Source organism: Crocodylus siamensis, chromosome 3, assembly GCF_052110815.1.
Source record: "Crocodylus siamensis isolate JL-2025a chromosome 3, ASM5211081v1, whole genome shotgun sequence".
NCBI classification, from domain to species: Eukaryota; Metazoa; Chordata; order Crocodylia; family Crocodylidae; genus Crocodylus; species Crocodylus siamensis.
The window spans coordinates 65,472,328-65,500,065 of record NC_143397.1 but is presented as its reverse complement, the minus strand read 5'-3'; the positions used below and the strand labels follow the sequence as shown (position 1 = coordinate 65,500,065).

The window sequence follows — 27,738 nt, the reverse complement described above, 5'->3', positions numbered from 1 at the left end:
GCTGCTTCTTCCTCTTTCTTGGTTTCCATTTGTTCCTCTCAACTAACCTATTTCCATTCAAGCTACCATTACTTTTTCTCTCTTCTTTTGCAAAGTCCCACCCTAATGCCCACCCTTCTCCCTTTAGTCACATAATAAAATGTTGTACTCTAAATCACCCTATTAAAAGTCCGAAATCATCCCGTCTCTCCAACTGTTTCTGTAAAAAAAACCCCAACCAACCAAACAAAAACCTCTAAAGGGTTCCACAAGACTTCTTTCTTCTCAGCAAATAGCTATCAAGGTTAGATTTTTCTTTAAATGTTTATCAGCATTTTATTTGACATGATATCCTTTTCCAACTTCCAAGTCAGGTAAATATGGATGTAGAGTTTTAAAAATCACCACTATTGTGCCATCCAATAATTATAAGAAAAGGCTGACTTATTTTCTGAAAAGTTCTCCCAATATCAGCTTTGAAAATAGAAATCACAGTTAAAATTTTAAAAATCTACAGCACCACAAATGAAGAGGTCACCTGAGAATGTTGTGATTAAACACTAGGAAATCTTGACTAATGGTATGAACAGACTGATACAGTAATAGAAATAGCTCTACTAATATCAAGTTTACAGTGAATTAGACATAACTTCTGCTCTATTTTGTCTCCAAACAGTGACACCATATTTGGTACAATTTATTTTTTGATAGCAATTTCTCTTGTCCCGAAGTGACCAAAAAGAAGCTCTACTACTTCTGTGCATGTTTGGCAAAGATGTCATGAAAATTATATGGGTAAATGTTAATAACATTTTGACCAACATGTGTTTTTCTTTTATCTTTGAATATCAGCTGACCTGTCTAAATACTTCATGAACTTGTTGTACAAGTAGTTTTCTTTGCAAGTAAAAGAAACATTCTAGCATTTAGTTAACTTTCTAAGATGCTAGAGACTGTTTCTATTAAAATGCGAGTATCATATTTTCTTTGTAAAAGGGCCAGAGATAAAATTCAAAGCAAATGCTTAAATTACTGATAATATGAATATAGATTAAATGCAAAACTAGGTTATGTTAAGTTAGCAAACATATCATGATGTAGATCATTCCACGAGATTTCTTATTACATAGCCACAAACAGGAAACTGACATTTGGACCTGATTTTTATTTAAAGAAAAAATAACAAAACAAGAGAAGTAGCAATATTTTTCTTCTATTCATATTTTTTTCCATAACTTAAAATGGCTACCACATTTTCTTGCATATAACCCACATCTTCCCCACCCCAACCCAGTTGGGTAAAATATGCAAGAAAAAGGGATCCCCACAAGGTGCAGAAATTTGTTGGGGGAGGGGAGAGCAGAGTGGTGGCAGCGTTAATTACTAAGATCTGAGAGCCAAAGCAATTAATACTGCTAGTGCTTCCTCCTCCCACTGCCAGCCCCAAATTTCTGTAGCTGGAAATCCTCTGCACCCCCCACCCATGGACTGGACCAGGCCAGTGCATGGGTTGGTCCACCACTGTGTCACAACCCTGGAGCTGGCACGCTGTGTCCATGACTGTGTACTAGTTCTGGTGGCCCGTCCTGGGTCAGACTCAGCAGGCATTCCCAAATCCTGTGCAGTCTCGGGTGGCCATGGCCTATTGTGTTGCTCCAGACCCGCCATGCTGGATTGGACCACAGGCACCATCCAGCATGTGGCAGCTGGGGAACCAGTCAGCCCCGCTACTCAGATATTTATGCAAAGTAGGAACAATTGTTCTTCACAGTATCTTTTTTAAAAAGCAGGCCATGTTCTTTTCAGGGACAGTTTATATGTAAAAAAAATATATGTCACTTTCCTTCCTGTGCAAAGTTTCCAGCATACCTCCGATGTCAATCAAATGTTTTATCCCTGGAATAAGAAGTGACCCTGGTAAAGCTGTATGGATTCCTGAGTTACCTTGAAGACCTTTTCACAGTCACATTATAATGACCAGTTTGTAGCAGGCTACTGGAAGACAAATGAAGTCTTCCTGAAGCCACCAAAAAAAAAAAAAAAAAAAAAGTGGCTGCTTCTCTGAGTTGGGGGTTAAGCTCCAAAGGGTTTTTTAGGGGTAGGAATGGAGAATAACTGGCCATTTCCTCTTCCCTCATTTCCTGGAACTTGTTTTCGGGATGCAAAGGAATCTCTTTGTAAAAGATTTCATTTGGTGGTTTGCTGACAGAGCAACTACAGGAAGTACCCAAGATTGCTGCTGATAATTTTTATATACGTATGTATAGCAGAACCTGAAGATAATTTAATATATTGGTCCTAGGAGACACCAGTGACAAGGAGAAAACTGTTTGCTATTTATCTGATATTGTTTTCCTCTGTGTCTTTATATCCAAATGTAACGATGGCTAGTATCATTATATAAAGCCTTATAAAGATTACATAAGCTCATTTAGTAATAGCAGAAAATGTTAGTGACAACCACACTTTATCGTCTCCTTTTATGCAAGTAAGATGATAATGATTTGGTGGATATTAAAACATTTTACTTAATGTTTATCACTTGCCTCATTTATCACTTGTCAATTTCCACAAAAAGTAATACATTTGGCTTTAAGAAGCACGCCACAAGTTGTATCTGTTTTGGTAACATTTTGATTAATAAACCAAAACTGTTAAGTACATTATACATCTGCAACATGCAAGTACAGGACCATCCTTAAAACACCTACAGTAAAAGTAAATTATTTATGAAGATTCTCATTTTTACCATTACAGGGTTTGGGTCCTATGTGTCTTCTATTAAAAACTGTAACGTGTTGTAAGTTTCACCACCTTTAGACATTTTATTTAATAAACAATGGACATTATCTTTCTTTCATCAGCAAGTTAAACCATGACGAAAAAAAAACAACCAACTTTAACTTTAGTTTCCAAACTGAGATAAGGAAAGAATACAGATTTTGAATAACTCTAGCATTTAAATGTGCTGTGAGTTGATATATTCCTGAATGGCTATATTTAAAATGTTTCACAGGGAAAAACACAGCGTCTTGACAAAGCCATTAAGTCAATTTATTTTCAAACTCTGCTCATATAAATAGTTTACATAGTAAAAATAAATGAACTATAAAGTTAGATAGCTCAGTGCATGTACCATTTCACAATCTCTATAAAATTAGACCTTTGGTGATCTGTGATCAAATTGTTTAAACTCATTTTCATGAAAATCCCTTCTTTGTAGCTGTACAAGAATGCTAGTTACTCTTTTGCAGCCTGAAAGAACATGTCAAAGTTGCTGACTAGATGTGATATCTTATAGCTGTCAGACTTCTAGTATTCATCATCAGTTTAGCCTATTTGAAGAAGCAAACGTATTACTAGATAATACTTCAGGTTCATGGACTTTTGGACGTTTGTTCCCACTATAACAAAGTAATTTTTAAACCTATTTCTGCTCAAGGGAACCCTCAAAATTGAATAATGAGAATGTTTCACATCCTGACTAAAGTCCATGCATAGAAGTTCGCATATCGAATGCACATAGTACACCTAGCTCTAAAAAAGCATCACATTCTCTTTGCAAGTAGACTTAAAATTAATTCAAAATGATGCCATTTGGAACAGGAGTGGGTAAAATTAGTAATAGATATAGAGTCTCAAGGGCTACAAATAGACGTTGCAGTTGTTCCAAGGTAAACATTTTATTCTGGGACAAAGTGCAATTGTTCGGATATCTGCATCTGTATACGCCAATCCCAAGACCTTTTTTTTCCTGGGACAAATGCTGGCACAACTTGTCCAGGGAACAAATGTAACATCTGTTTGTAGCCTAAGTCTGCAAATATTGAACACAGGTTTCTAGATGTCACAAGCTCTTCCCATTCTCCTTTCAGTAGAGAGAAAGTTGGAGGGAAAAGAAAAAAAAAATGCAACTGCAAAGTTACAAAATAATTACTGTACAATGTACTGACCCTGTGGAGTGACCTTATGTTATTGCATCATTAAACAAAAATGACCTATGCTGGACAAAGTCCAATGCTCAAAATATTTGACACTAAGCTTGCATCTGCTGGCAAAGAAGTTCTCCAGATGGTTGTGACCTCAACCCTTCATCGTTGGCTCTTATATAAAAGAAACTGGCAATTTAAATCCACAAATCCACCCCAACCCTCAAAAAAACCCACCCATATTTGACAGACTTTAAAAAAAAAAAAGTACAATGATAGAATTAATGTGAAGACTGAATTGTTCTTCCATTCTAGAAAAAAACTAGAAATAATAGGGAGGTCATACATGAAAGATTGTTTTGGTCTACCCATTGTCTCGCACTTTTTCTTTCTATAATTTAATATATAACAGAATAAAACATGCACAAAGTCTAGAGTGCAAATTTTCTTTGGTTTACTCATGAAACAGAAGACATAGCAAACAGCAACATTTTGGCAATTAAATAAACCACAAAGTTCTTCACAGGCTTCCTAAAAAAACTCTTCGGGTGTTTGAAATGCAATAGCTGTACATTTTGAAGCACATTACTGTGTTTGGAAAGTGTTTTTTTTCCAGGGGGTGGGGGTAAAGGAGAAGGAGCTAGATACAAATCTTTAACTTAAGGTATTGTATTAAAAATGACATTTCTCTGTTATTTAAATAGCATGTATCCCAACAAAATACCATAAACTCACTCACTTCTGCTTTTATGTTCACTGTACACAAAGCAAATTGTTTTCAAATTTCTTTTTCAGATGTTTGTTTCCTAAATTCACATTACTATATACAGACTGACTATACACTGACTCATGGTTTCAGAAGAGATTGGCGATTTAGTAGCAAGAACCTCCAGGTTATTAATTAATTGCATAACTAATTTACTGTATTGTAATTCAGCTTTCAAGTAGAGACTTAGTTTTCAAAATAAAATGATATATAGTACAGGTATTTTCTAGGGCCTATGTTTTCCTAGTCAGGCTGTTTTACTGTAATTTACTGTTCCCAAAATGATCAAAGCTTAAAAGGCACCAGAGGTGATCTGTAAGGGTCACTTGCCAGGTTTTCAAATATAATTTTTTTTTTTTTTGTAATCACTAGACTGCAGATTAACAAAACAGCTCAAACTCCCCATCACTGTTATGAAAACTGTAAAACTGAATTCTTCACAAAAGCAGCACTAGAAAGCTGTGATCTACACAAATACATAGAGCACATGTGAATATAAAATGAATCAACTATATATTTTATATGTAAATTAAAGAAATTACATGGTGTACCATCACCATACTAGTCTGTTACAAAAAATGGCCTTCTGATGATTTAATATGTTCTCAACACATAGAAACCATAACTGGTATCATATGACAACACATTATTTCGTTTTGTAACAAGTCTTCCTCTTCAGTTCTGTTCTTTAACCTTTCTCCAGCTGTATTCTTAGGCAAAGCACAATAAAGCAGTATCATTTAAAGTCTTTGTTCTAGATGGACTAGGAATAGCAAAGGCTGGCTCATAATAAGGATTCAATTTGGTAAAGACCTTTTTTGAAGCATCTGTCATACTTAAGTAACTACTTTTGTGCTTCCCTTAGTCCTTCATAAATCATCCACATTCCATCAACTAATAATAGCAGTCAACCTTAATGCAAGTACTTATATGTTCCCTTCATCAAGCATTTTATTGACACCATCACAGAGTTTTTGCAAGTGGAGTTTATAAGGTCCGAAAGGATTGTACAAGGCAGCCAAGAATTCACAATCCGAGAAGTGATCGAACACATTGTCGACACGTCCATGTGATTTTGCAGTCAGGTGGCGCTGGATGATTTGATGAAGTAGATCTCTACAGTCATTCAACAGTTTGGACAAAAAATTTCTGTCAAAGGTATAATCCACTTGATGGAAACTGACCACTGTTTTGGCCAGTTGATGAACCTTTTTCTTGAACTTCTCCATCAGTGCTATTTCATCCTGGTTGAACTGGTTATTCCTATAGAGAATTGCTAACTTGATGACTGTTTTAATGAGATTTTTAATGATCTTCTCTGCATCCTTCTTGTTTTGAGTGTATTCCCTTGTGACCCTGTAGAGCTCATCCAAAACATCACTGCTGGTATCATCTATCAAGGTAGTTGCTATTGATTTAGACACCATTTTGCCAAGAATCTTCTTCTGGGCCTGAATGGCCAAGCTTTTGGAATTGAAGACATCTGTGGCCACTAAAAGAAAAACAGAAAACAATCAGATTACTACAAGCATGTTACCAACAGTTTACAGAAGACTATTTTTCTGCTCGTGTCCACTGTTTTGTTTGTTGCAGTTTCCATTAAAAACAATAGAATCAAATCACAAATATTTATGTGAAAACTACCATTTCAGTTACTGGTGGTTCATGTGTACCTTGCCTTCTTAGTTGTGGGTTTTTACAAAAAAAAGCTGGAGAGAGAGAAACTTTGCCAAAATGGACTGATATAAGATGTCTTGTTATATATTACAAAAGCACTGTTTTCAGAGAGTTTTCATTTAAAACAAATGAAGCTGCTGAAATTTGCTGCGTAGCTCACAACTTTGAACCAGTTTTCAGAATTTTTATGAAAGCTGAAATCAGCCGCTTTGACAGCATCATTTTATTATTTTTAATGGAAGCAACCAAGCAAAAGGAACTGAATAATCAAGCAACCAGGACTCTCTCAGATATCATGATAACTATAATTATTATTCAATTAACACAGAAGAGGTGAGCTATACAGTTAGAAAGAAGTCAATCTCTTATTAAAATATACTTTACAGACTCATTTAATTCAATTCCACTAGCTATACTTTATTCCCTTGCCAGCACAAGATACTGGTGCTGCAGGTATGTAATCTGATGATGCTCCAGTTATGTTAGCCCTATTTTTTGCCTGACACACCAGTAGACCACAGTGGGGTTGACTCAGGGTTGGTACAGTACCCCAGAAATCCACTATTCACATGGAATGCTTTAGTAGTTGCTTATATGGACACAGAAGAGCACAAATCTTCCCAAATGTGACAAATGATTTGTTTATGCCTTCCTGAAATGTGATCCCACATTATAAAAATATTGGGAAACTTTGCTGCAGCTTTGTAAGAATCACTGTGGAAGTTTTTTGACACCAAACTATTCATAAAACTGCCGTTTGCCTTCTCATTAAGTCAAGCTTAGAGTGAGCAAACGAGTGTTAAAACACAACTCTAAAAATCTGCGGGATCAAAATTTGAGTTCAACAGCACCCTCTCTTTAGTTTCAGGCAGTCTATCACCTATTTACATTCATTTTGCATATGGAAGGTTTTCTTTGCAAACGTAAGGGCTGAATTTTTTTTTTTAAAATGAAAGCATAGATTCTACAGGTGCCAATGGGTAAGGTCATGCATATGAACAAACAAGTTTCCTACTAGCTGTTTAAGTTTGGGCAAGTGAATTCATCAAGTTTTATAAGTATTGCCAGGATATATAAAAAGGGTGTTTGTTTAAATTGACAGCCGTTAAGCCATAAAACTGTATTTTCCCCTTGCACAGCATCTTTGAGGAGCTCATCCTAGGATCTGGAGAGCTTCCAAGGAGGTTCACATCTTGAACAACCTTCATCTAACCTCAGACCATTTTCACTTACTTTAAATCTTAGATCATTTGAGTACTTCTTTTTAAATAGCAAGTTCGCACTAGATGAGAATACTGAAATATAAAGGAGCCTATTGTTAGCCATTATAGGACTACTAATCAAGATCACAAGACATACATGTTTTTAACCACATGAAGCTAATGATGATAGCTAGCTCATTTGGGAACTGAAAAAATACTTGTCTCAGAAAGATTTGCATGGTTTAAATTTAATACCAAAACTAATACTATTTGAATAAAATATACTTTAATTCATCAAGTATCAGTAGCCAATGTTTAGGATTAACAAAGATTTATTTTTTTCATGTACACTTCAGCTGCTTTTGAGATTGCATAAATTTGTCACTGCACCAGAAAAAAAATACAGCTCTAACTTTAAAAGTTTCATAAATGCTCCATTATCTCCTTCTCATAACAGCAAGAATGTTGATCGTGCCTCCGTGACATCATTCCACAGAGGCCTATTAGACTACATGTCTCTTTCAATGCCTTCCCTCTGACATTACACAAAATTATACAGATTTTTATAGGAGCCACTACTGTTTCAAAGACTACCTTTTCACAATCTCTTTGAAAGCAAAAAAATGGAAGCGAAAGATTTAATTTTTATTTTTTAGATTTTTACAATACTAAAAAGAACAATTATACTCAGGTCCTTTGGGTTATCCCACCACAATTTAAAGTACATCTCAAACAACATAGTACTGCAATCACAATTATAGAAAAAGACTCAAATTTCCCTCAAACAATTTCCTATTATAACCACCCATGCATGAGCTCTATTAAAACTTCAGAAATATACACAAATATTTAAAAGGTGTTTTTACTTTTCTAGTACCTTAAGTAGTCAGAAGTCATGACTTAACCATCAACAAAGTAGCTAAACAGAGTTCGACAAGTAACTGATAGTATTAGCAAAATGAAATTCCTCACTTGCATAGCCACATCAGGCTCTTAAAAGCAATCAGGCTCTAAACAATCCTTAACAGCAATCCTAAAAAATATTCAAGCCTTGCAGCTGTGATGCATACACTATACCTACCTTAGCATTATTAAAGTCCAAGTCAACTCTCCTTTTTCTGTTATTGCATATGTTTTGATCTGTTCGTCAGAGCAACAGCTTTACATCCCAGCTTTACAAGAAGTTTAAAAAAGACATTCTAAAATCCAAATGGACTTTAATTGTAGACATTTCTTTTTACCTTCTCTTTCTCTCTCTACCAGAAAAAATCAATTTTGCAAGCAGTTACTTAAAGAAAGCTAAGTTTAAGCACTCAGTTTTAAGGGCTCCTTCAAAGTAAACATACAAAGCTTTTAAAAGTATACTTACTCTTCATCAATGAGCAGAACTGCAGTTGTTAATGTAGTGATGCCAATCAAGTTTCATGTAGAGACACAAAGTACATAAGGCAAAGACTAGCCTGGGTACCTTGTATGTTAAACCAAATCTAATACACACTATATCATAGTAACTTGCTACACTTCCTAAACTGACAGACTGATACAGATTTAAAGGTTTTTTTCCTTCTAACACTACAGAAGTATAGTATTTTTTGCAAAAGCAATCTCTCTCAGGTACCTCTCTCTTCAACCCCAGTCACTCCATTTCACTTGGCATGTTCAAGTGCAAAAACTGCACTGCAGTAGTTTCACTTCCTTGAAAGAAAAAACTTAAAGGAAATTACATTGCTGAGCAAGCAGTGTAACCCAAATAACCGTTATTGGAAACTGACAACTGAAATGAACAGAAATAGAGAAAGAAGGTAAAAGCAACTCAAAGGGGCACACAAATTGTTAGGAAGAGATTCATCACCATAACTAGGAAGCATGTTTTTATTTCTAACATTACGAGAGCCTCTATGACCAACTTAGTTCACTGTTCAACAGTTTAGAGGATCTTACTGGTCATATGCCCGATTTAGAAGCTTTAACTAATGCCTTAAATACAGTATCTAAATTCATATTTGGGCCCTAATTAAAGAATATTTTTTAATGCAGATGTTGAGCCTTTGTATGCACCATTCACTCCAGTGGATAGACAGCACTTCTTGAGAGCTAGAACATATATTTTGGCAGCTTCCAACACAATGCATTAAACTGGCATGTAATCACATAATTCTGTGATGGCTCCAAGTTACAGAAATCTCAGGGACTGAATCCATCCTACCCCATTTTAATCACTTTTGAAACTTTTTTCTTATTATTTCCTCCTCCCCTATATTTCTTTTTAGGACTTGGTTTTATTTCCTGTATGGTACATAATTTAGGTCTAGAATGATAAGCATTTCTGATAAGTGTTCCATTGCTACAGTTGTACTAATCTGGAAGAGCTCAGCCTTGAGATCCCTTCATTATAGGAAGGCAGTCAGTATTAAAGATTCTTGGTGAGGAATCCTTTAACTCAATATCTGAAATCACCAGGGCTTATATCAGCATTCTGTAATATCTTCTAAATTTACTTGCTTGTTAGGGGGGTTTTTTTGTGGGGGGGGGGGGGGGGGAAGAGGTGCCAATTGATGGGTGCAAATGTCTCCCAAGCAAGTTGCGTTTTACGTAGGTTGCTAGTAAATTTGTTGCTAGATCTGGAACTGGGATGGAATCAGAATGGATTCTATAGCTGGAGTTTGCTTTCTTCCTTTGCATGGAAGACACTTCCCCCATCTCCTGCAGCAGAATGCTTATTACCTAATTTCCTATTTATGAACTCTGGTCAAACTGAAAATGAATTTAAAAAAGAATAGATTTTAGAGGTCCAGGTTTGAAAACATCCCAATTTGAACACCTCTAAACTTTGCAGATGAAATGTGAAAGCTAGAGTTGAACTTATTTAGCTTGGTCTCTATTTCAAGTTGATGTTTTTTCCCAATAGGTTGAGTTAATCAACTCTTGTCCTTCTACATAGAATAGATTTGACTGTCAAGCTGTTAACAAGGATGACATCAAGCAAACATTTCAATCATTAGAAACCCAACAACATACTAGAATGAAAAAAAAAAAAAAAAGATATTTCTTCATTTTAAATTAAAACTCTGAACGAGAACAGGTTATCAGCACCTAAAGACTATTTGTATCACTGTTCATAAATCTAACTCTCAAAAAGCAGAATTTTTTCAGGAACAGTAGGCAGAAGAAAAGGATTGGCAAAATCTAAGTAAGGGCTGGCTGAACATTGCATTTATATGCTGAAAGAATACATCATATCATCATTTTGCAAATGTGGCAACTGATTTCCTGTCTGCCTTCCTGCATGGACAAGTACGTTTGCCGCAGCACTGCTGTGGTGTTAGCAGCTGATGCATAAGATAAGGACCTTAGATTCTTAGTAAGGTTGACTTGTGTAATGAGACACAGGGCCGTACCCTGGAAGAGCAGCTCCTTGAAAACAAGTGGGACTGACAACACCATTCCTTCCTAGTGTTCAAGCATCAGAAGTCGGGTCCCCACAAGATTATGAGAATCTTAAAAAAAATAACACTTGCCAGTTTCTAGAACTTCATTTTTTTACTTTTTAAGCTTCGAGGGCTCACATTTAAAAAAAAAAAACCCATAAAAGATGAAAGCTTCCTTAAAAAGAGGAAAACTGAGGTTTGTGTTCAATCACATGACTTTAGCAAGGTAAAGACTACCAAATATCATGAAACATGACAAAGCTGTAAGAACGGTTATTGCTGCAGAAGTAACTTCTGAAATATTGGAATAACATTCAGAACAGGCAACACCACAGTCATAAATTTCTGAGTATTGGCAAAGCCCCATCGCAAGTATGTGTGTACCGATCATAATGATTAGATGTAACAATTAGAGGCAATACAGGGACTACAAACTCCTCAAGCATAAATAAGGCCTACCAAAGTTTGAAACTGCCACCGTGACTTATAACTTCTTTCTAATCAGATTGTGACTTAAGGGATCACATGTTTAAAGACTCTAAAAGATGGTGTTTTGATTCTAATCTGCACCAAGTGCTATAAAGATTATCTTCGTTGGGGGCTTATTTAAATTTCACCCTTTTTAAAAAGACAAATAGTATAAAAAAATCTCCAAAGGCCAGATAAAGACATTACCCTTTTAGCAGTGTAAGTGATCAGAAACCTGTCTATACCTGTAACAGAACAGAAGTCTGGCACACACAGACGGGTTTAAAAATGGCAGAACCCGGTCTCAGATTTGCCTCCTCCTTCCCCCCCGCCAAAGGGCGAATGTTTGTTCTGTTCACTACCAAACTAAACTACAATACGTACACAGAAGTGTGTAACTTAGATTGATTCCACCTTGGGCTTTTTGAATGTCTGTGCCTAGCCACAATGTCACAGAGCAGTCTCCATACCCAAGCTGTGGCCCTCAGAACTTTTGCTGCTTCCTATATTTTCAGCTGTTTTTGAAAGGCACCAAGACAAAGAAAAGCCAGCCTATTTCACTGAACAAGGAACTGAGACTAAGGAGGACAGGAAATACAATTCACCCTTGTGGGCCATACCCAGCACTGCTACTACGGCTATTGGGCGGAAAAGGGTCCGATTGGCAGCTAAACAGTTTATCCAATAAAAGAGAAGAGAGGACCACATCTTTTATGCATCTGATCCTAGATAGAAGGGGACCAAAGAGCAAAGTATGCCCAGGGGAAGAAAGAAACACAGTAAACACGTGGGCAATAAGAAATGAAGAACAAAGTTAGATAGCAGAACTTCTCTCAAAATACAGACAACGTATTACAGGAAATAAAAGCCTGCTTTACATACTTTTCTGATAAAACATTTCTGTAAAAAAAATTTGTAGCTCCCAAGAGGTATGTTTAGTGGCTGCAGGAGACCATATACTGCACACGAAAATTACAGTATTTAAATATAAACTGAATTGAAAGATTTTATGGCCAAAAGGAATGAAATAGTGTGATCATCTAGCTTCACCTTTTGCATAATGCAGGCTGTGGAACTTCCCTCAATTAATTCCTACCTCACATCCATCATGTGTGGTGGAATTACAGCAGCGGTTCTCAGCCTTTCTGGACTTGAGGCACCCTTCCACAGCTTTTTCTGAATTAAGCATCACCTCATTTCAGAAATGAATTTATTATTACAGTCCTTATCTTGTTGCAAGGGTAGTCGGACCCTGAGCCATTGTGGGTTGAAAACTGGATGCTCCACAACTGACATGTCTTTCACACTGCGTTTGTTGTAAGAAAAATGCCGTGAACAACACGCACCTTTCTACGCAACATTCGTTAACTCACAAAAGGCCTTCGACACAGTTAGCAGGAATGGCATCTACAAGATCCTGTCAAAAATTGGCTGTCTGCAAAACGTGCTCTCCCTATTCGAGGAGTTCAATAAGAGAATGAGAGCAACCATCCAGTATGAAAACGAAACATCTTTCAAGTTTAGCACTGATATTAGCATGAAGCAAGGCTGTGTTTTAGTGCCTACCAGCTTTCTTCTCTATCCTTCTCAGGTATGCTTTTGGAAACTATCAACTGAATAGTTGGCGGACTAACTGAATTGAGGACGGATGGCAGCTTGTTCAACAAAGTCATAGAAAATTAGGGTTGGAAGGGACCTCAGGAGGCCATCTAGTCCAACCCCCTACTCAAAGCAGGACTATCCCCAACTAGATCATTGTTTACAAGGATGGAGCTTCCACCACTTCTCCGGGTAACCTGTTCCAGTGTTTTATTACCCTCCTAGTGAGAAAAAAGTCTTCCTAATATCTAACCTAAGCTTCCCTTGCTGCTCCTTGTACTGTTATCTACCACCACTGAGAACAGTCTAGCTCCATCCTCCTCTTTTGAACCCCCTTCAGGTACTTGAAGGCTGCTATTAAATTCCCCTTCAGTCTCGTCTTCTCTAGACCAAATAAATCCAGTTCCGCCAGCGTGTCCTCATGTCACGTCCCCAGGCCCCTCACCATTTTGACTGCTGTCCATTGGACTCTCTCCAATTTGTCCACAACTTTTCTGTAGTGGGGGGTCCAAAACTGAACACAATACTCCAGATGTGGCTTTGCCAGTGCTGAATAGAGGGGAATAATCACTTCCATTGACCTACTGGTAACACACCTACCAATGCATCCCCGTATGCCGTTAGCCTTCTTGGTGACAAGAGCACACTGCTGGCTCAGATTCAACTTATTGTCCACTGGAACCCCCAGGTCTTCTGCTGCAGAGCTGCTGCCCAGCCAGTCAGCCCCCAACCTGTATTGGCGCATGGGATTTTTCCATCCTAAGTGCAGGACTTTGCACTTCAGCTGAATCCTCCAATTTGTCTAGGTCACTCTGAATCCTAACCCTACCCTCGAGCATATCTACTACTCCCCCCACCTTGATGTCATCTATAAACTTACTGAGGATGCATTCTATGCCATTTTCCAGGTTGCTGATGAAGACATTGAACAAAACCATCCCCAGGACTGACCGCTGGGGCACTCTGCTTGATACTAGCTACCAACTAGATATTTAGCCATTGATTACTACTCTCTGAGCCCGATACCCCACCCAGTTTTCTATCCACCTGCAGTCCATTCATCCAGCCTATCCTTCCTTAGCTTGCCTGTGATGATGCTGTGGGAGACTGCATCAAACACCTTGCTAAAAATCAAGGTACACCACATCCACTGGCCTCCCCACATCCACAGAGCCAGTCATCTCATCGTAGAATGCAATTAGGTTGGTCAGGCATGACCTGACCCTGCTGAATCCATGCTGACTGTTCCTAATCCCTCCAAGTGCTTAGAAATGAATTCCTTGAGGATAATTTTCCATGATTTTTGCAGGGACTGAGGTAAGACTGACTGGCCTGTAGTTCCCTGGATCCTCCTTTTTCTCCTTTCTTAAATATGGACACTATGTTTGCTCTTTTTCAATCATCCAGGACCTCTTCTGATTGCCATGAGTTTTCAAAGATGCTGGCCATTGGCTCTGCAATCACATCAGCCAACTCCCTCAATGTCCTTGGGTGCATCCCATCTGGTCCCATGGACTTGTACATGTCCACCTTTTCTAACTAGTCCCTAACCTGTTCTTTCACCACTGAAGGCTGCTCACCTCCTCCCCAAACTGTGCTGTCTGGTACCAAAGTGTTGACTGGGAGCTGACCTTGCCTATGAAGACTGAGGCAAAGAAGGCATTGAGCACTTCAGCCTTTTCTGCATCCTCTGTCACAAGGTTGCCTCCCCCATTCAGTAAGGGAACTTACAGAAACCCTTCTTGTTGCCCTTCACAGCCCTTGCTAGCTGCAACTCCCAGTTGGATGTTGGCTTTCCTGACTTCATCCCTGCATGCCTGAACAACACTCTTATACTCCTCCCTAGTTGTTTGTCCAAGTTTCCACTTATAAGCTTCCTTTTGTGATTTAATTTACTGATTTAGTTTACATCAGACAATTTCAGAGCAAAAGGCATGTCACCCAGCTCACTATTCAGGATCTGCTTATTGCGGATAATGCTGCATTCATTTCCAACTCACCTGATGAATTGCAAATCATGATTAACAAGTTCTCTGATGCATGCACCAAATTTGGCACAGCAAATCGGTATCAAGAAAATAGCTGTCATATTGCAAGGGCACCAACCCACCTAAAATCTACATCAATAATGAAGCTCTGGGCACCATAGATCACTTCTGCTATCTTTGTTCAACTCTTACCAGCTCACTTAGTCTTGATAGAGAACTCGGTGCAAGAACTGGCAAAGCCTCCATCACCTTTGGCAAACTTGCCTCATGTGTCTAGAACAACAAGCTGCTAACCCTGAACACAAAGCTGTCTATCTATCAGACTTGTGTCCTCAGTACCCTCCTTTATGGCTGTGAAAACTGGGTCCCATACTCCAAGCAGGAGTGGAGATTGAACAGCTTCCACCTTTGCCGTCTTAAAAAAATCCTTGAAGTCACTTGGGACCAACTGATCACCAATGAGATCCTTGAGAGGACCAGCTTACAGCCTATGCAGACTATGCTGGATGCTCACAAGCTTTGCTAGGTGGGACATGTGGAGTGCATGCTCAAGGTCATCTGTTAAAGGCTGGGCTTTCTGGCCAACTCAAGAACTGCCCACGACTCAGTAGAAGGCCAAAGCTCCGATACAGCGACAAGGTCTCAAGAAATTCAGCATTCCCACTGACAACTGAGTGAACCTTGCCCACAACTACTCAATCTGAAGAAGCTGGGTCAAAGCTGGTGCAGTCACTGTGGAGAACCATCACAGAGCCCGAGCTGAGGCCCGCAGGCAAGCTAGGAAGCAGAGTGTGCATCAACCTCCATCTCACGAGCAGACCTGTAGTCACTGTTGAAAGGCTTGTGGCTTGCACACTGGGCTCTTCTCCAACACCACTGCCAAGCACTGCTGACTGACTGACTTTTGTCATGTTTTTCTTTCCTCTGTCAAGATGATGGATAGCTATATGTAACTGCACAAGGGCCAGGCAATGGGAGCAGAGGGAGCAGCCAGCCAGTGAGAGCCTGAGCCTGCCCTTATCTGTTCATCTCCTCTCACTGCCTAGGGTGCCCTTCAAAAGACTCCATGGCACCCCAGGATATCCGAACAGCCTGGTTGAAAATCAGTGAATTACAGCATCTCTTTAAAAAATACATCCAATTCTGCTGTAAAAATATTCAGAAATGGGACATCCCCAACAAACTTTAAACAAACTTGCTTACTTTCCATCACAAACGCTTAGGAAGGGGCAGCGGCAGGAATCTCTTCTTTTCCCAAAAGGCGATAGGGCCCTTGTAAGAATGGATTCAAGTGAAGTGTAATTTACAAAAATGAGACGGGCAGGGAAAGGTGGAGAGAAAGTCATCAGAACTACAGTAAGAGTAATATAGTCCTCCCCACCTCCTGCCCCCCCTTTCCAAGACTGCATAGAAAAAGTGCAGTGAGCAATACAGGGGTGTTCTCCAATTCAAAGCTTCAACTCAAAAGTCCAAGATCTGCCAGCAGCTAAGGCAAGCCATTTCCAAGGTGGAACAAGCAAGTCTGAACAAAACCTAGCAAGAGTCAGTTGCTCCACTATATTATCCCAAAAAGAAGTGTGTGAAGAAGAGTATACAATGGGGACAGCAGTAAAGGACACTATTCCCGATTTAAAAAAAAAGGATGCCATTCCATCTGTAAAGTTTTCATGCTCTTTGAAAAAAGGCCATGCCAACAAGTTATTCTAGTTTTACATGCCTGTGCTTTCCACGTTCATCCCTTGTATCATACGGTACATGCTATAGCTAGTTAAGAGATACAAAAAGCCTTCTTAAAAATATGCCCATTTCTCCTAGAAGCATGGTTCCTTCAAACATAATGCAACCTTAACAAAAAAAATAGGTTGCAACAATTGTAATGTTTCCTCTCTGCCTATGACTATTGATGCTGCAGACCCACATTAGAAAAATGTTTTGTGGACAATCACACAGAATATATAGGGTTGCCTAATTTAACCTGGAATTTCACTCCTTAGCCACCATTTGTTTCCCCTAACATGAATGCAGCAACAGATGCTGCAGTATTAATATGGATTCCCATACATTTCAGATGTTTGCCATTCCATTATCTTTCATTTGAAATGAAAGATATCTTCCATTATCTGCCATTCCTTCATCTAGGCAGCTGACAGGTTCTTCTCTTCCCTAGATCTGTGTACACAGATATGTGTTTACTAGAAGCCCACACAAGTGTCAGTCACACTAGTGCGAGAGAAAAAATGTTCTGTTGGAAATGTATGCATCTTTGTTTATTTCTACAAAACAGACACTGCCTAGATGTTTATCATTTATCCAGTCTCAAACCCATACCTAGTAAACAGCAGCACAACAATAGGAACCCTGCAAAAAGCAAGAAGCAAGTAAGACAGTATTTACTCCAAGTATACCTTTCCTATTACAGTCAAATAGGTTATCAAATAACTGCTGAATGACTTCTTTTGAAGGTGGTGATATTTTATGTATATTAATAGTGTTCACCATGGAACATCATGGGCAAAACAGAAAACTAGGTAAGGGTACAGGACACAGAAAAGATTATATGAGGGAAGCTTGAGCAGAAATATAGGGAGCAAGGGAAACTAAAAGACTAGGGCAGGGATGGAGGCACAGTTATGAAGAGCCTCAAATGTGAGGAGAAATGTGAACCAAAGAAAAAGGGCAGAGGTCATGCAAAAGCTAAATATTACGGGACAGAAGGACCATGGAGAAAGAAGAAAAAGCAAATGCTTGCTGTAATTTGAATTGCTTGGTGACAGCAGATACAAAAGTGAGAGTAAAGCATAACACAGAAAAGGTACTGTTGCAAGAACAGATTAATAGCTCAGCAGTCAAAACATAGAAGAGACATTTGAAGATGGCGTCAAGAAAGGGGCAGCAAGATAATGCCAAAATGTCTGAGGACAGCAGACAAAGAGTAAAAAGTGACATCAAAATGACTAGAAAATAGATACGATTAAAAAAAACTGCTCTTAAAGTGACTTTGAAGACACCTAACTTTTGCCTCTGGTTCTATTTCAAGCTCTATTCATTTGCTCACGGCAATCTGTACACCTACATATTTCTATCAGGTCTCACTTCTTTAATTCTTCCTTCAGGAAAAAAAAAATATGCTGAAAAAGTCCTCACCTAATCCATAAAAAGGGTTCAAGCTGCTGTATGCCATGCCCTTTTCACTGTGTGTGTGTGTTCTGTCTCGGCATTGCTACTGTTCAACCTCCCAATCATGCAATCATTGTCTGCAAGCATTTCCTGTCTCCTATTCCCTCACTCCCTGCTATCAATACAAAACATGTCTGGCAAAATCCTCCTACCCAAATACACTCATTTTGTTATTCCTTGCACAACTTTTGCGCTGGCTCTTGTTTCCCTCTGGCTTAATTCCGTGGCCCTTCTCATTTGAAAACAATCAAGATGGCTGTTAAATTGTCCAAAATTTGTTTTTACATAAAACACTGGCTTTAAAAAGAAAACAACTCTGAAAATGTTTGTGTTAAAAAATTTCCCAATTAAATTGCATTCTCAGTCCTAACCTATTAACATTAAAAAAATACCACTGATTATTGCTGTTGTCTGAAAAAACAAAACAAAAAGGTCTTCAGGATTGGACTCTGCTCTTATTTATGCTAGCATAACTCTGTGTGGATTTACTGGAGATACCAAACAGGTATGAGGGGAAAGTAAACCCCAAATATTTAGTGATTTATCTGTCAAATTAGATCTTGTTGTACAACTCTGTAGTTTCCCTTTATGTCAAGAAGCAGTTCTATTTGGTTCCAGAATCATAATAATAAATGACATTTAGTAATAAGAGTAAAATATCCCACTTTTAACCTTTGCACGCACATTTACCGTCTAAAAATTGCATCCATACTCTGGGTAAGCACTCTTATTTTATTGCTTAAGAAACCGAGTCATTTGCTATGCATGTTTAAGTGAATGTTGAGTGCTACAAGAGATCATAGGCCTAGCCACTTTACTTTTCATTGGTATACCATATTTATGATCAAGCATGAAGCAGGGATTTGGCCAAAGAAGGCTGCTTCAATCTGAGATTATGAGGGCTACGGTGGGAAAGGAGACATGGGAAGAAGTCACTTTACTATGGAAAAGGTCAAGCCCTCCTCCACCGATGACAATACACCCTACCGATAATTTCAAATGAGTCAAGTGACATTTTTGCAGTGTCTTAAAAAAACCCAAAAAGCAGCTTGCCATTTCTTTGTGAAAGATAGTACTGCTACCCTCTTTCCCCAATACTATCCTCTTTCCCCATAACATTTCATTAATTTATGCCTTGTGACTGATCATGATGTTGTTAATTACAAACACAAATTTAGTTTAAAACTAGTATCAACAGATTTAGAAACCTTTACAGTATCACTGTGGCATTCTGAAGGATTTGAAACTTAATAGGCATCAATCTTGTCAACTGAGAGCCAAACAAAAAATTCATAATGAATAATTTATTCAAAATGGGTCAGCTATTTCTGCTTACAAGCTGTCCGGGATCAGTATTGGTTTCTAAAATTATTTAGTTCTTGATGTTTTTTACTAATACTTTCCTGAAATAAAATCTTGGTCTGCATCTTCCTGCAAGTATTTAAAATTTAAATGCGTTTTTAATGGACATATCTGTAACAGTAGCTTTCCCTCCTTGACTAGGTGAAAATTCTTTAAGATCCAGTTACCAGTCCCAATAGTCGGTTACTTATTCATTACTTTTTTGCTAACAACCTTCAATATTCAGTCGAGCTGATGTTTCTCAAGCCAATTAATTTGTTTGCTGGAATACTATGAAAGTGACCATAATGGGGACACACAATTGACATGAATATTTAAATTAAGACATTTATTTAGTTCAACAGTCAATCCGGAAGATCCATCATAGGGCAGGGTTTCACAGTTGTTAGGGTTGAAAGAGTCCTCAATAGATCGAGTCCGACCTGTTGTTGTTTATTGTTTTGTTTATTTAACTGTTTGATATAGTGAAGTGTAACCAGTTTAGGATTAAGAACTAGGGACTAGATTTGGTAACCATCTATTAGTCACCTGGGTGTTTTTGAAATCCCACTAGAGATCTGCATCTTTAAGCACCTTTTATTTTAGATACCTTTAACAAACAAACAAACACACACTTCCAACCACAAGTCTCAATTGCCATTTCATTCATTTGAGGAGTCACTTTCTGACTCACTGCAACATGCCCACATTTTGTGAACTGCTAGCAAGTTCAACTGGACTGCCTATATAAGCTCCAATTTCTCTATGGTATGAAAGTGAGCATACTTTCCCTCTTAACTGTAACTAATGATTCTGTCAGAGACCTGGCCGATCTAAAAATGCTGTGGTGCATACAACAAGGCACTGATTGTAAACCAGGGGCAAAAAGTAAGCCCAAGACTCATTTACCCACACAACTTTTTCACCACTCTTCCCCAGCTTCAATCTGTGAATCTAAGTTCTATTGGGCCTTAGACTCTCTGACATCCAGAAAAGGGTTAATCATAGTGTTTTTAAATTTGGCAGTACTAAGTGGCGGCATGAAGACCTTCACATTCCTGGTAAGCCAGTCAAACTCCAGAAACTAATCAACCCCACCCCATACTTGGCAGGGAGTCATTCTATGGAAAATAGTGTCCAACATAGGATATATGTCTGAGTGAATACACTTGACAGAACTGCCCGTTTCTTTCTCCCCCACCCAGAATGCACGTTATAATAAAGTTAAAGTTAGCTAAATACAGTAAGAGGTGGTGCCTGTGTTTATTCGACTACATTGATATTAAGAGGAACCAAGCTGCTAGCAGGCCGGTTTGTATCAGTAATTGCTATGTTGTGTTCAACAACACCATTAAGATACACCCACAACAAAAGACGCAAACTGCAGAGCCCTGCGCGCGCGTGCGCGCACACACACACACACACAAAATTCCTAAAGAACTTATTAAAATATTGCCAACATGCACAGGCAAAGGAGAAATGGAGCACCTAAAGTTATTAAAAGATTTGATTATAATACAACTTGGTATCAGCTATCTGTTGAATGGATACAGTTAATCTAAAACTTCACTTCTATTTTTATAATGGAAAACAGTTAGTCATAGCAAGCTCTGACATTTCCTATGCAACCGCATGTGGCAACAAGTGCTATTGTTTTGTAGATAAATGGCTTTGTAATATGCTTAGTCTCAGATCAGTCATTCATAAAACAGCAAATGTGAACAAATGAGCAATGTATCTTGGGACAAGCAACTAGACTTTAGACCTTTATGACTTAGGCTTGAATATATTTATCCTCCCACTTCCTCCAGTGGGACTGATATATGGTAAGAGAAGAAAGGAAGCTGCTTCATAAAGACAAGCATGCAAAACTAACCAATTTTTTCACATTGCAGGCATACAATTCAAGTTTGGTCTATACATTCTGTACTTAAGTTTTCTACGGCATGCTGGTTACTAAAGCCAGCACCTCCCTTTTTGTTGTTGTTGTTGTTTTTTTTTTTGAAGAGTTTACACACAGACTAAGTCACTTCGAGATGAAACTTGATGTGCTTTTAAATTGTGCTCGTTCCCACAATGGATTATGAAGGCTCTGGCTATTATATAATTAGAAAAGGAAGGAAAAAAATAAAACAACTGCCACTGCCCAAAGGCAGATTTGACATAATAGTATTTACCCAATAATAAAACAACCCTAAGCCTTTATATAAGAATCCTACAAGAGTGCTAGAATCCTAATTTCATATTCTACCTACACTAACCTACACTGTCCCAGTCTCTACCTCATAGAAATGTCATGAATCAGGAGAAGCTATTAGTATTTCCAATTTTTACACTTGGAAATTAACAAACTGAGAAAGGAAAGGTTCTTTGGGTAGATGTGATATCTTTTATTAGACCAACTAAATAGTTGAAAAAAAGTTCTTTGCAAGCTTTCAGGCACAAACACACATTTTCAGGCACTGGGAGACTGCAATTGTTATGAGTACTCCAGGGTAGAAAAGAGGCTAAAGTAAACAAGATGTCATGAAGATGCAAATGACTGCAAGTTTGGAAGACTAAGGATAGAGATAGGAAGGATGGGAGTGAAGACAGGGAAAAGTGTGAAGAAATGCTAGTGGTCAGTTGAAGGCAGTTTACCTGGTGTGCTAGATGTCAGGCAGGTTGTAATGTTTCATAAACCCAATGTCTAAATTAAGTCCATGGTTTTTGCATCCCGTAGATTTATGAAGTAAAGTTCATAGGCTTGTCTACAAAAGGTGTTTTGCATGTTCCCTTTGAGGATTAGAACAGAGATAAAAAAAGAGAGCGATTGTCTTGTGAGACTTGTGCACCCACAGGTAACTGGATATATTTTTGTCTTTGATGGATTTTCGGTGTGCATTCATTCTGGTATGCAATTGATGTTTGGTTTTTCCTACATATTTTCTATCAGGGCATTTGGTGCACTGGATAAGATATTTTACATTTCTGAAAGTGCAGGTGTAAGATCCAGGAATAATGATGGTTCTGTTGCGGTGTGTCGTTATTGTGGGATTGGTGAAGACGTGTTGGTAAGTTTTACTTTTCTTGCCCCTGCATGGTCTGGATCCATTTGGTGTGGTCTGGGTCATAAGAAGTTTGCTTCTGATGAGTTTGGCAAGGTTTGGTGCTTGTTTAAAAGGCTAGGATGGGTGGTTCTGGAAAGATCTCTTTAAGAACTGGGTCTCCTTCTAGTATGGGTTGCAATCGTTTGAGGATTGTCCATATAGGTTCTAGGGAAGGATGGTATATCGTAAGTAATGGTGTGCGATTTGTGGGGATTTTCTTTTTGTACTGCAGCACTTCTTACATCTATACAAAACCTTGCCTGCATATGTCCTTAGACCAACACAGCTACAACCTACAACCCTGCAACCTGAGGAAGGTCACTTGATGCCCAAAAATTTGGCCAACAGCTCTCCCAACTATACAGCTGGTCCAATGAAATATATCACAAAAAAGCCTTCTCTCATAATTAACACTATTATTTAAGAAGAGAACCTTCCTAAGTTTACCTTCCACAAGGCTCCCATACTCTCTGAATTTAAGTCCCTATTAAAGATTGGTTTCTGATGTGTAGTTTTCACAGTGGATTGAGCTGTCTGAATTGTGTATCCCTGGGTGCATCTACACATGCCCTTAACTGCACAGTAGACTAATTTGCTGTGGCATAAAGCATCACAGTCCACATGTGCAATGCTATTAGGTTGCAGCAAACTAATTTTTGCTGCCGTAAGATAGCACTGTCAGGGACAGTGGCGAAACTAACTGAGCCTAAGTGCCAGAGTTTATCACAGCACCTTAATGACATGTAGATGCACCCTCTATTCATTAATCTATTCCATCAAATCAAATAATCAAATTACACATCTCAACCAAGCAATGTGAATCATTACAGGAACAATCCGATCCATCCCTCATTCACTGGCTCCCTATTCTTAGTTACATACATCCTTCCTCATTAGGAAGAAAAAAATTCCTTAATTAAATTAAGGACTAAAATAAAAAATAACTGGCAGCTACCTATTCTTAAGTAACATACTTCCTCCCCCATTAGAAAAAAAAATGCCACAATTATATTATAGACTAAAGTTAAAAATAACCAGCAGCTGTCTATACTCAAAGATCTTTTAAACCCATGATGTCTGAGATAAAAATCTAGACATCTCATTTGGAGAACAGCAATCCAACTTGACCAAAACTCATTTAACATCCAAGATACCTAGATGCAAGTGGCTCAATTCACCCCCTAATGCAGAAATTATTACTACAAATCCTACTATTAGACCAGCCGGTTTTGATCTCCCTAGACATCAAAGTAAGTAACGCTAACCACACTCTTACTTGCATAAGTAGGTGCATCACAAACAGGTCTAGGGAGGTGATATGTCTCCTCTATGCAACACCAGTCAGGCCACAGCTGAAGTACTGTGTCCAGTTTTGGGCACCGCACTTCAGGAGGGATGTAGATAACCTGGAAAGGCTCAGAGGAGGGCCACCTGTCTGGTTAATGGCCTACAGAAAAAACCCTATGAGGATCAATTGAGGGACCCGAATCTCTTCAGCCTCCACAAGAGAAGGCTGAGAGGTGATCCTGTGACTGTCTACAAACTCACTGGGGGGACACCAGGAAATAGGGGATACGATGTTTACCAGGGCTTGCATATCAGCAATCGGATTGGTATCCGCTGATATGCTCGTTAATAATTGGCCAATGGTATCGGCCCCCAAAGAAATCTTAATTAGCGCTCCTCTAATCCACAGCATATCAGGAAGAAGACAGGCAACACAGCAGCAGATAGGGAAGAAAGCAGAAAGAAGAGAAGGAGATAGGGCAAGGACTGTAAGGCAGGAAGAAGAAAGTAGAGGGATAGATTGAGCAGGGAGTAGAGAGTAGGGACCACAAAAGTAGAGCAGCAGATTGAACAGAGGAAGGAAATCAGACTGGTGCTCAGGGAAGATGCAGGGCTAATTTGTGACATGTCAAAAAGGTTGCCCCCATTGATGCTTCTGATTGGAAACTCTAAACAGTAATTTCAGCACTACAATGAATTACAGGTAAAGCTGTATAAAATGCTTGGCAAAATAACTGGAGAAGAGGCATCCTTTTTAAATCTAAGGAAACATTCCCTAATAAAACTTTCAAATACATTAATTCTGATTGGAGCATAAGATTTTCTTCATTTTTTTTTTTTTAAAGTGTAAAATGCAGGTACTGACCCAAATCACCACTGTGTTATATACATTTACATTAATATAAAAGGGATTAAGTTCTTGGAGTTATACTGGTATAAAAATCTTAACAATATATAGTGGCAAATCAAGTCCAAGGTTTATAACCAAACTTTGCAAGTAATTAGAGTTTTTGCCATTCAGCAAATTAAGAAAAATATATAGACTTGTCAGTAACTGAAATAGACCCTCTCTGCCTCATTTACTTCAATTGCAAAATGAGGAACTTACTTCAGGCATGGAGTTAGCTGTGTGAAACCCGATTTTTGCAAAGTGTTCTTCAGCTGAAAGCTGCTCAGTATTACATTGTAGGAAAGGAAAACAGTTAAAAGCACTGATTCAAGACAGTATATCCTTTAGCCTTCCAGTAAAGGCAATTCCTGGAAAATCAGATATATTAGCTTTAATGCAGCTAATTCATTCATGGAGAATATTAGCTTAGTGCATAAAACAGAATAAGTAAAAAAAATAAAATAAAGATTAACCACTCTATACCTGATTCTCTGAGGTGAGATAAAGATTCTTGAGGAAGGGAATTACCAGCTTTATGTAATTTACTAACCTTGGTCCTCAGATGAGGAGTCACTCTCCTAACGGACAGTGAAAGTATCTATGGGAATTAAATTGGCGTTACTTCTAGACGCATGAAGAGTTCTTATCACACCCCTGCTCTCAAATCCTTTCACTGGTTTTCAGCATTGTACCATATCAAATATTTGCTCTACCTCACCTTCGTGAGCCTAATGTTTTCCCATTGCTTAGATCTGACATTATCAACACTGACTTACCCACGATATCTTCCGTATTAAGCTATTCTCTCAAATTTCCCCTACTTTCTATTCCGAGTTATGTCCCTAAACTCACTGTCCTACAGTGACTCCTTATTAATAACCATTTCTCACATTTTATACCCAACTTCAGAAACATTTACTTTCTAGTTTTACTTTTATGTGTAACCTTGTCTTTTCTGAATTAGTTTTTCATGTCACATTTAGCTTGGACTGTAACACACTCAAGGATAGATGGGAATATTTTTTTTCTAAAACGTATACAAGATTATGAAACTACATGTGTGATATGTAATTAATAAACTTATCACCATGTCTTCATTCTGGTCCCTTGCAGAATGAAAAGTGGAGATTTGACCATGCGATTCACAGGCAGCAATTAGGAAGCCTAAACAATTACCAGCACAGTCCGAGACCAGAGACTTTCCCTGCTCCTAATTAGAACAGCCAGAATGTATTTAGCAGAATGAGATTTTGCCAAAATATGCTCTTTTACATTTTGCAAAAACAATAGGTTTAAGAAGCTTAACTGGTGCTATTGGAAGAAGGAATGTCATATACATGAGAACATGGGTGGGCCAGATTCGGCCTGCAGGCCAGATTCAGCTCACAGCATACTCCACTCCTCAGCAGCCCCTCCCCATGTTGCTGCAGCTGGTTTCCATGGAGACCTCAGGAGTGGCAGTGCCATGACACCCCTGGGACAAGATTTCCGATCAGACCAGCCCAAACAGCACTAGCTGGAACCAAGACAGAGCTGTGATCTGCTGCCTATGTGCCTTGGGTGGAGGTGTGTAGGTAACAGATCTCAGCTTCGCCCCAGCTCTGGACTACACTGTCACTGCCACAAAATCCTGGCGCTAAAGCAGCTCCCCGCCCAGCTGTGCGTCCTGCCAGCATTGCTTGGGCCCGTCTCCATGGAAACCCTGGCCCCATGCTGTTATGGCCCCACTGCACCTGGGATCTCCATGGAAACCAGCTGTAGCAACTTGGGCAGGGGCTACTAGAAACCGGAGTCCGGCCGCTGGCCAGGTCCATCATGTTGCCCACCCCTGCACTAGAATCTGGAATATGGGATTAAGGAGAACTGGGTTCAGGTCCTTACTCTGGCTGTTTACACATTCACAATTGGGTGAATTCTCTTAGGTTTGTTCTCACAGTAGAAAGACTTACCCAGAGCCACGCGTACAGATATTTGCGTGCTAAGGCCCTACAGAGTACAGACCTTGCAGTGCTGACAGTGTGTAGTCAGGAGAGTGCCCTGTGCACACCCCATAGTATGGCAGGCTCCCTTAATCTGGCTGGTAACAGATGGCAGCAGGGCATAGGGCAGTCCTGATTGGCTAACCCAGACAGCCCATGGTCAGCTTGTGTTGTCAGCATGTACAGACATTTGCCCTCAGAGCAGAAACTCTCCTGGAAGTGATTTAATCCTAGTTGTTCCCAAGTTATTTTTCTGCTGGAGCAGCCATTTTTGGGAGAAAAAGCAAGGAACTACTGTATATTCATGGCTCCTCCTGCGAGCGAAGCGACTCTCCCAGGAGAAACCGGATGTCTGTATTAGGTCTCTGTCTGATTTAGAGGGAAAAAAATGCAAAACTTTTCTCTAGAGTACAAGTTCAAATCAGGGTCTTGCAATTTCCCAAGCCACAGCCCAGTCACCAAACTACCTGCTCTTCACATCAAAGTGTTCAGACTTTGGTGCAGAAATAGACACCAACATAATTACATTCTTGCAGAACCATGTAAAGGTCTTCATTTGGTTCAAAAACAGAACAGAACAAAAATAAATGTTGAGATCTCAAGTTCTGCCACAGATCGGACTGTCATCCTCCCATCATTTCTAATCCAACCATCTCCCAAATGTTTCCAAACACTTAAATATTTTCTACTTCTTCCCTTGCTTTAGAGAAGAGCTCAGGGCAAAGGCCAATTTGGTGTTAACAAAAGGACGCAATCTTTTATGTTATCCTCCCTGAACAATATTTGGGAATGCAGCAAACAACTTTGGAGAGCCCAAGAGTAGCCCCTTCAAAATGGTTTCTCAGTTGACAAGTTAAAGGAGGAACATTCCATTCCAGTGCTAGGATGCCAGAGGACCCGGAGACGATTCCAAAAAGTTCAGCTGCCTGCCTGGGAAAAT

The 27,738-nt window shown here is 39.0% G+C and overlaps 1 protein-coding gene across 5 annotated transcripts in view; it reads right to left on the bottom strand.

Moving 5' to 3' along the window:
* Positions 1 to 2,777: 2,777 nt before the first annotated feature.
* TNFAIP8 (TNF alpha induced protein 8) overlaps positions 2,778 to 27,738 on the bottom strand; it is a 101,656-nt gene continuing 76,695 nt past the window's right edge. For 2 of the 5 annotated variants that reach the window (XM_090038438.1, XM_090038437.1), the window contains exons 2-3: positions 7,585 to 7,646; positions 2,778 to 6,166 (exon numbers count right to left, since the gene is read on the bottom strand). In XM_090038438.1, coding sequence (XP_089894564.1) covers positions 5,601 to 6,166; position 7,585 — 567 coding nt within the window. In that variant the 5' untranslated portion in view covers positions 7,586 to 7,646 and the 3' untranslated portion in view covers positions 2,778 to 5,600. Of the gene's footprint in view, positions 6,167 to 7,584; positions 7,647 to 8,922; positions 9,187 to 27,738 lie in introns of those variants that run through there. The other 3 variants (XM_090038436.1, XM_090038433.1, XM_090038434.1) reach the window with 2 other exon arrangements.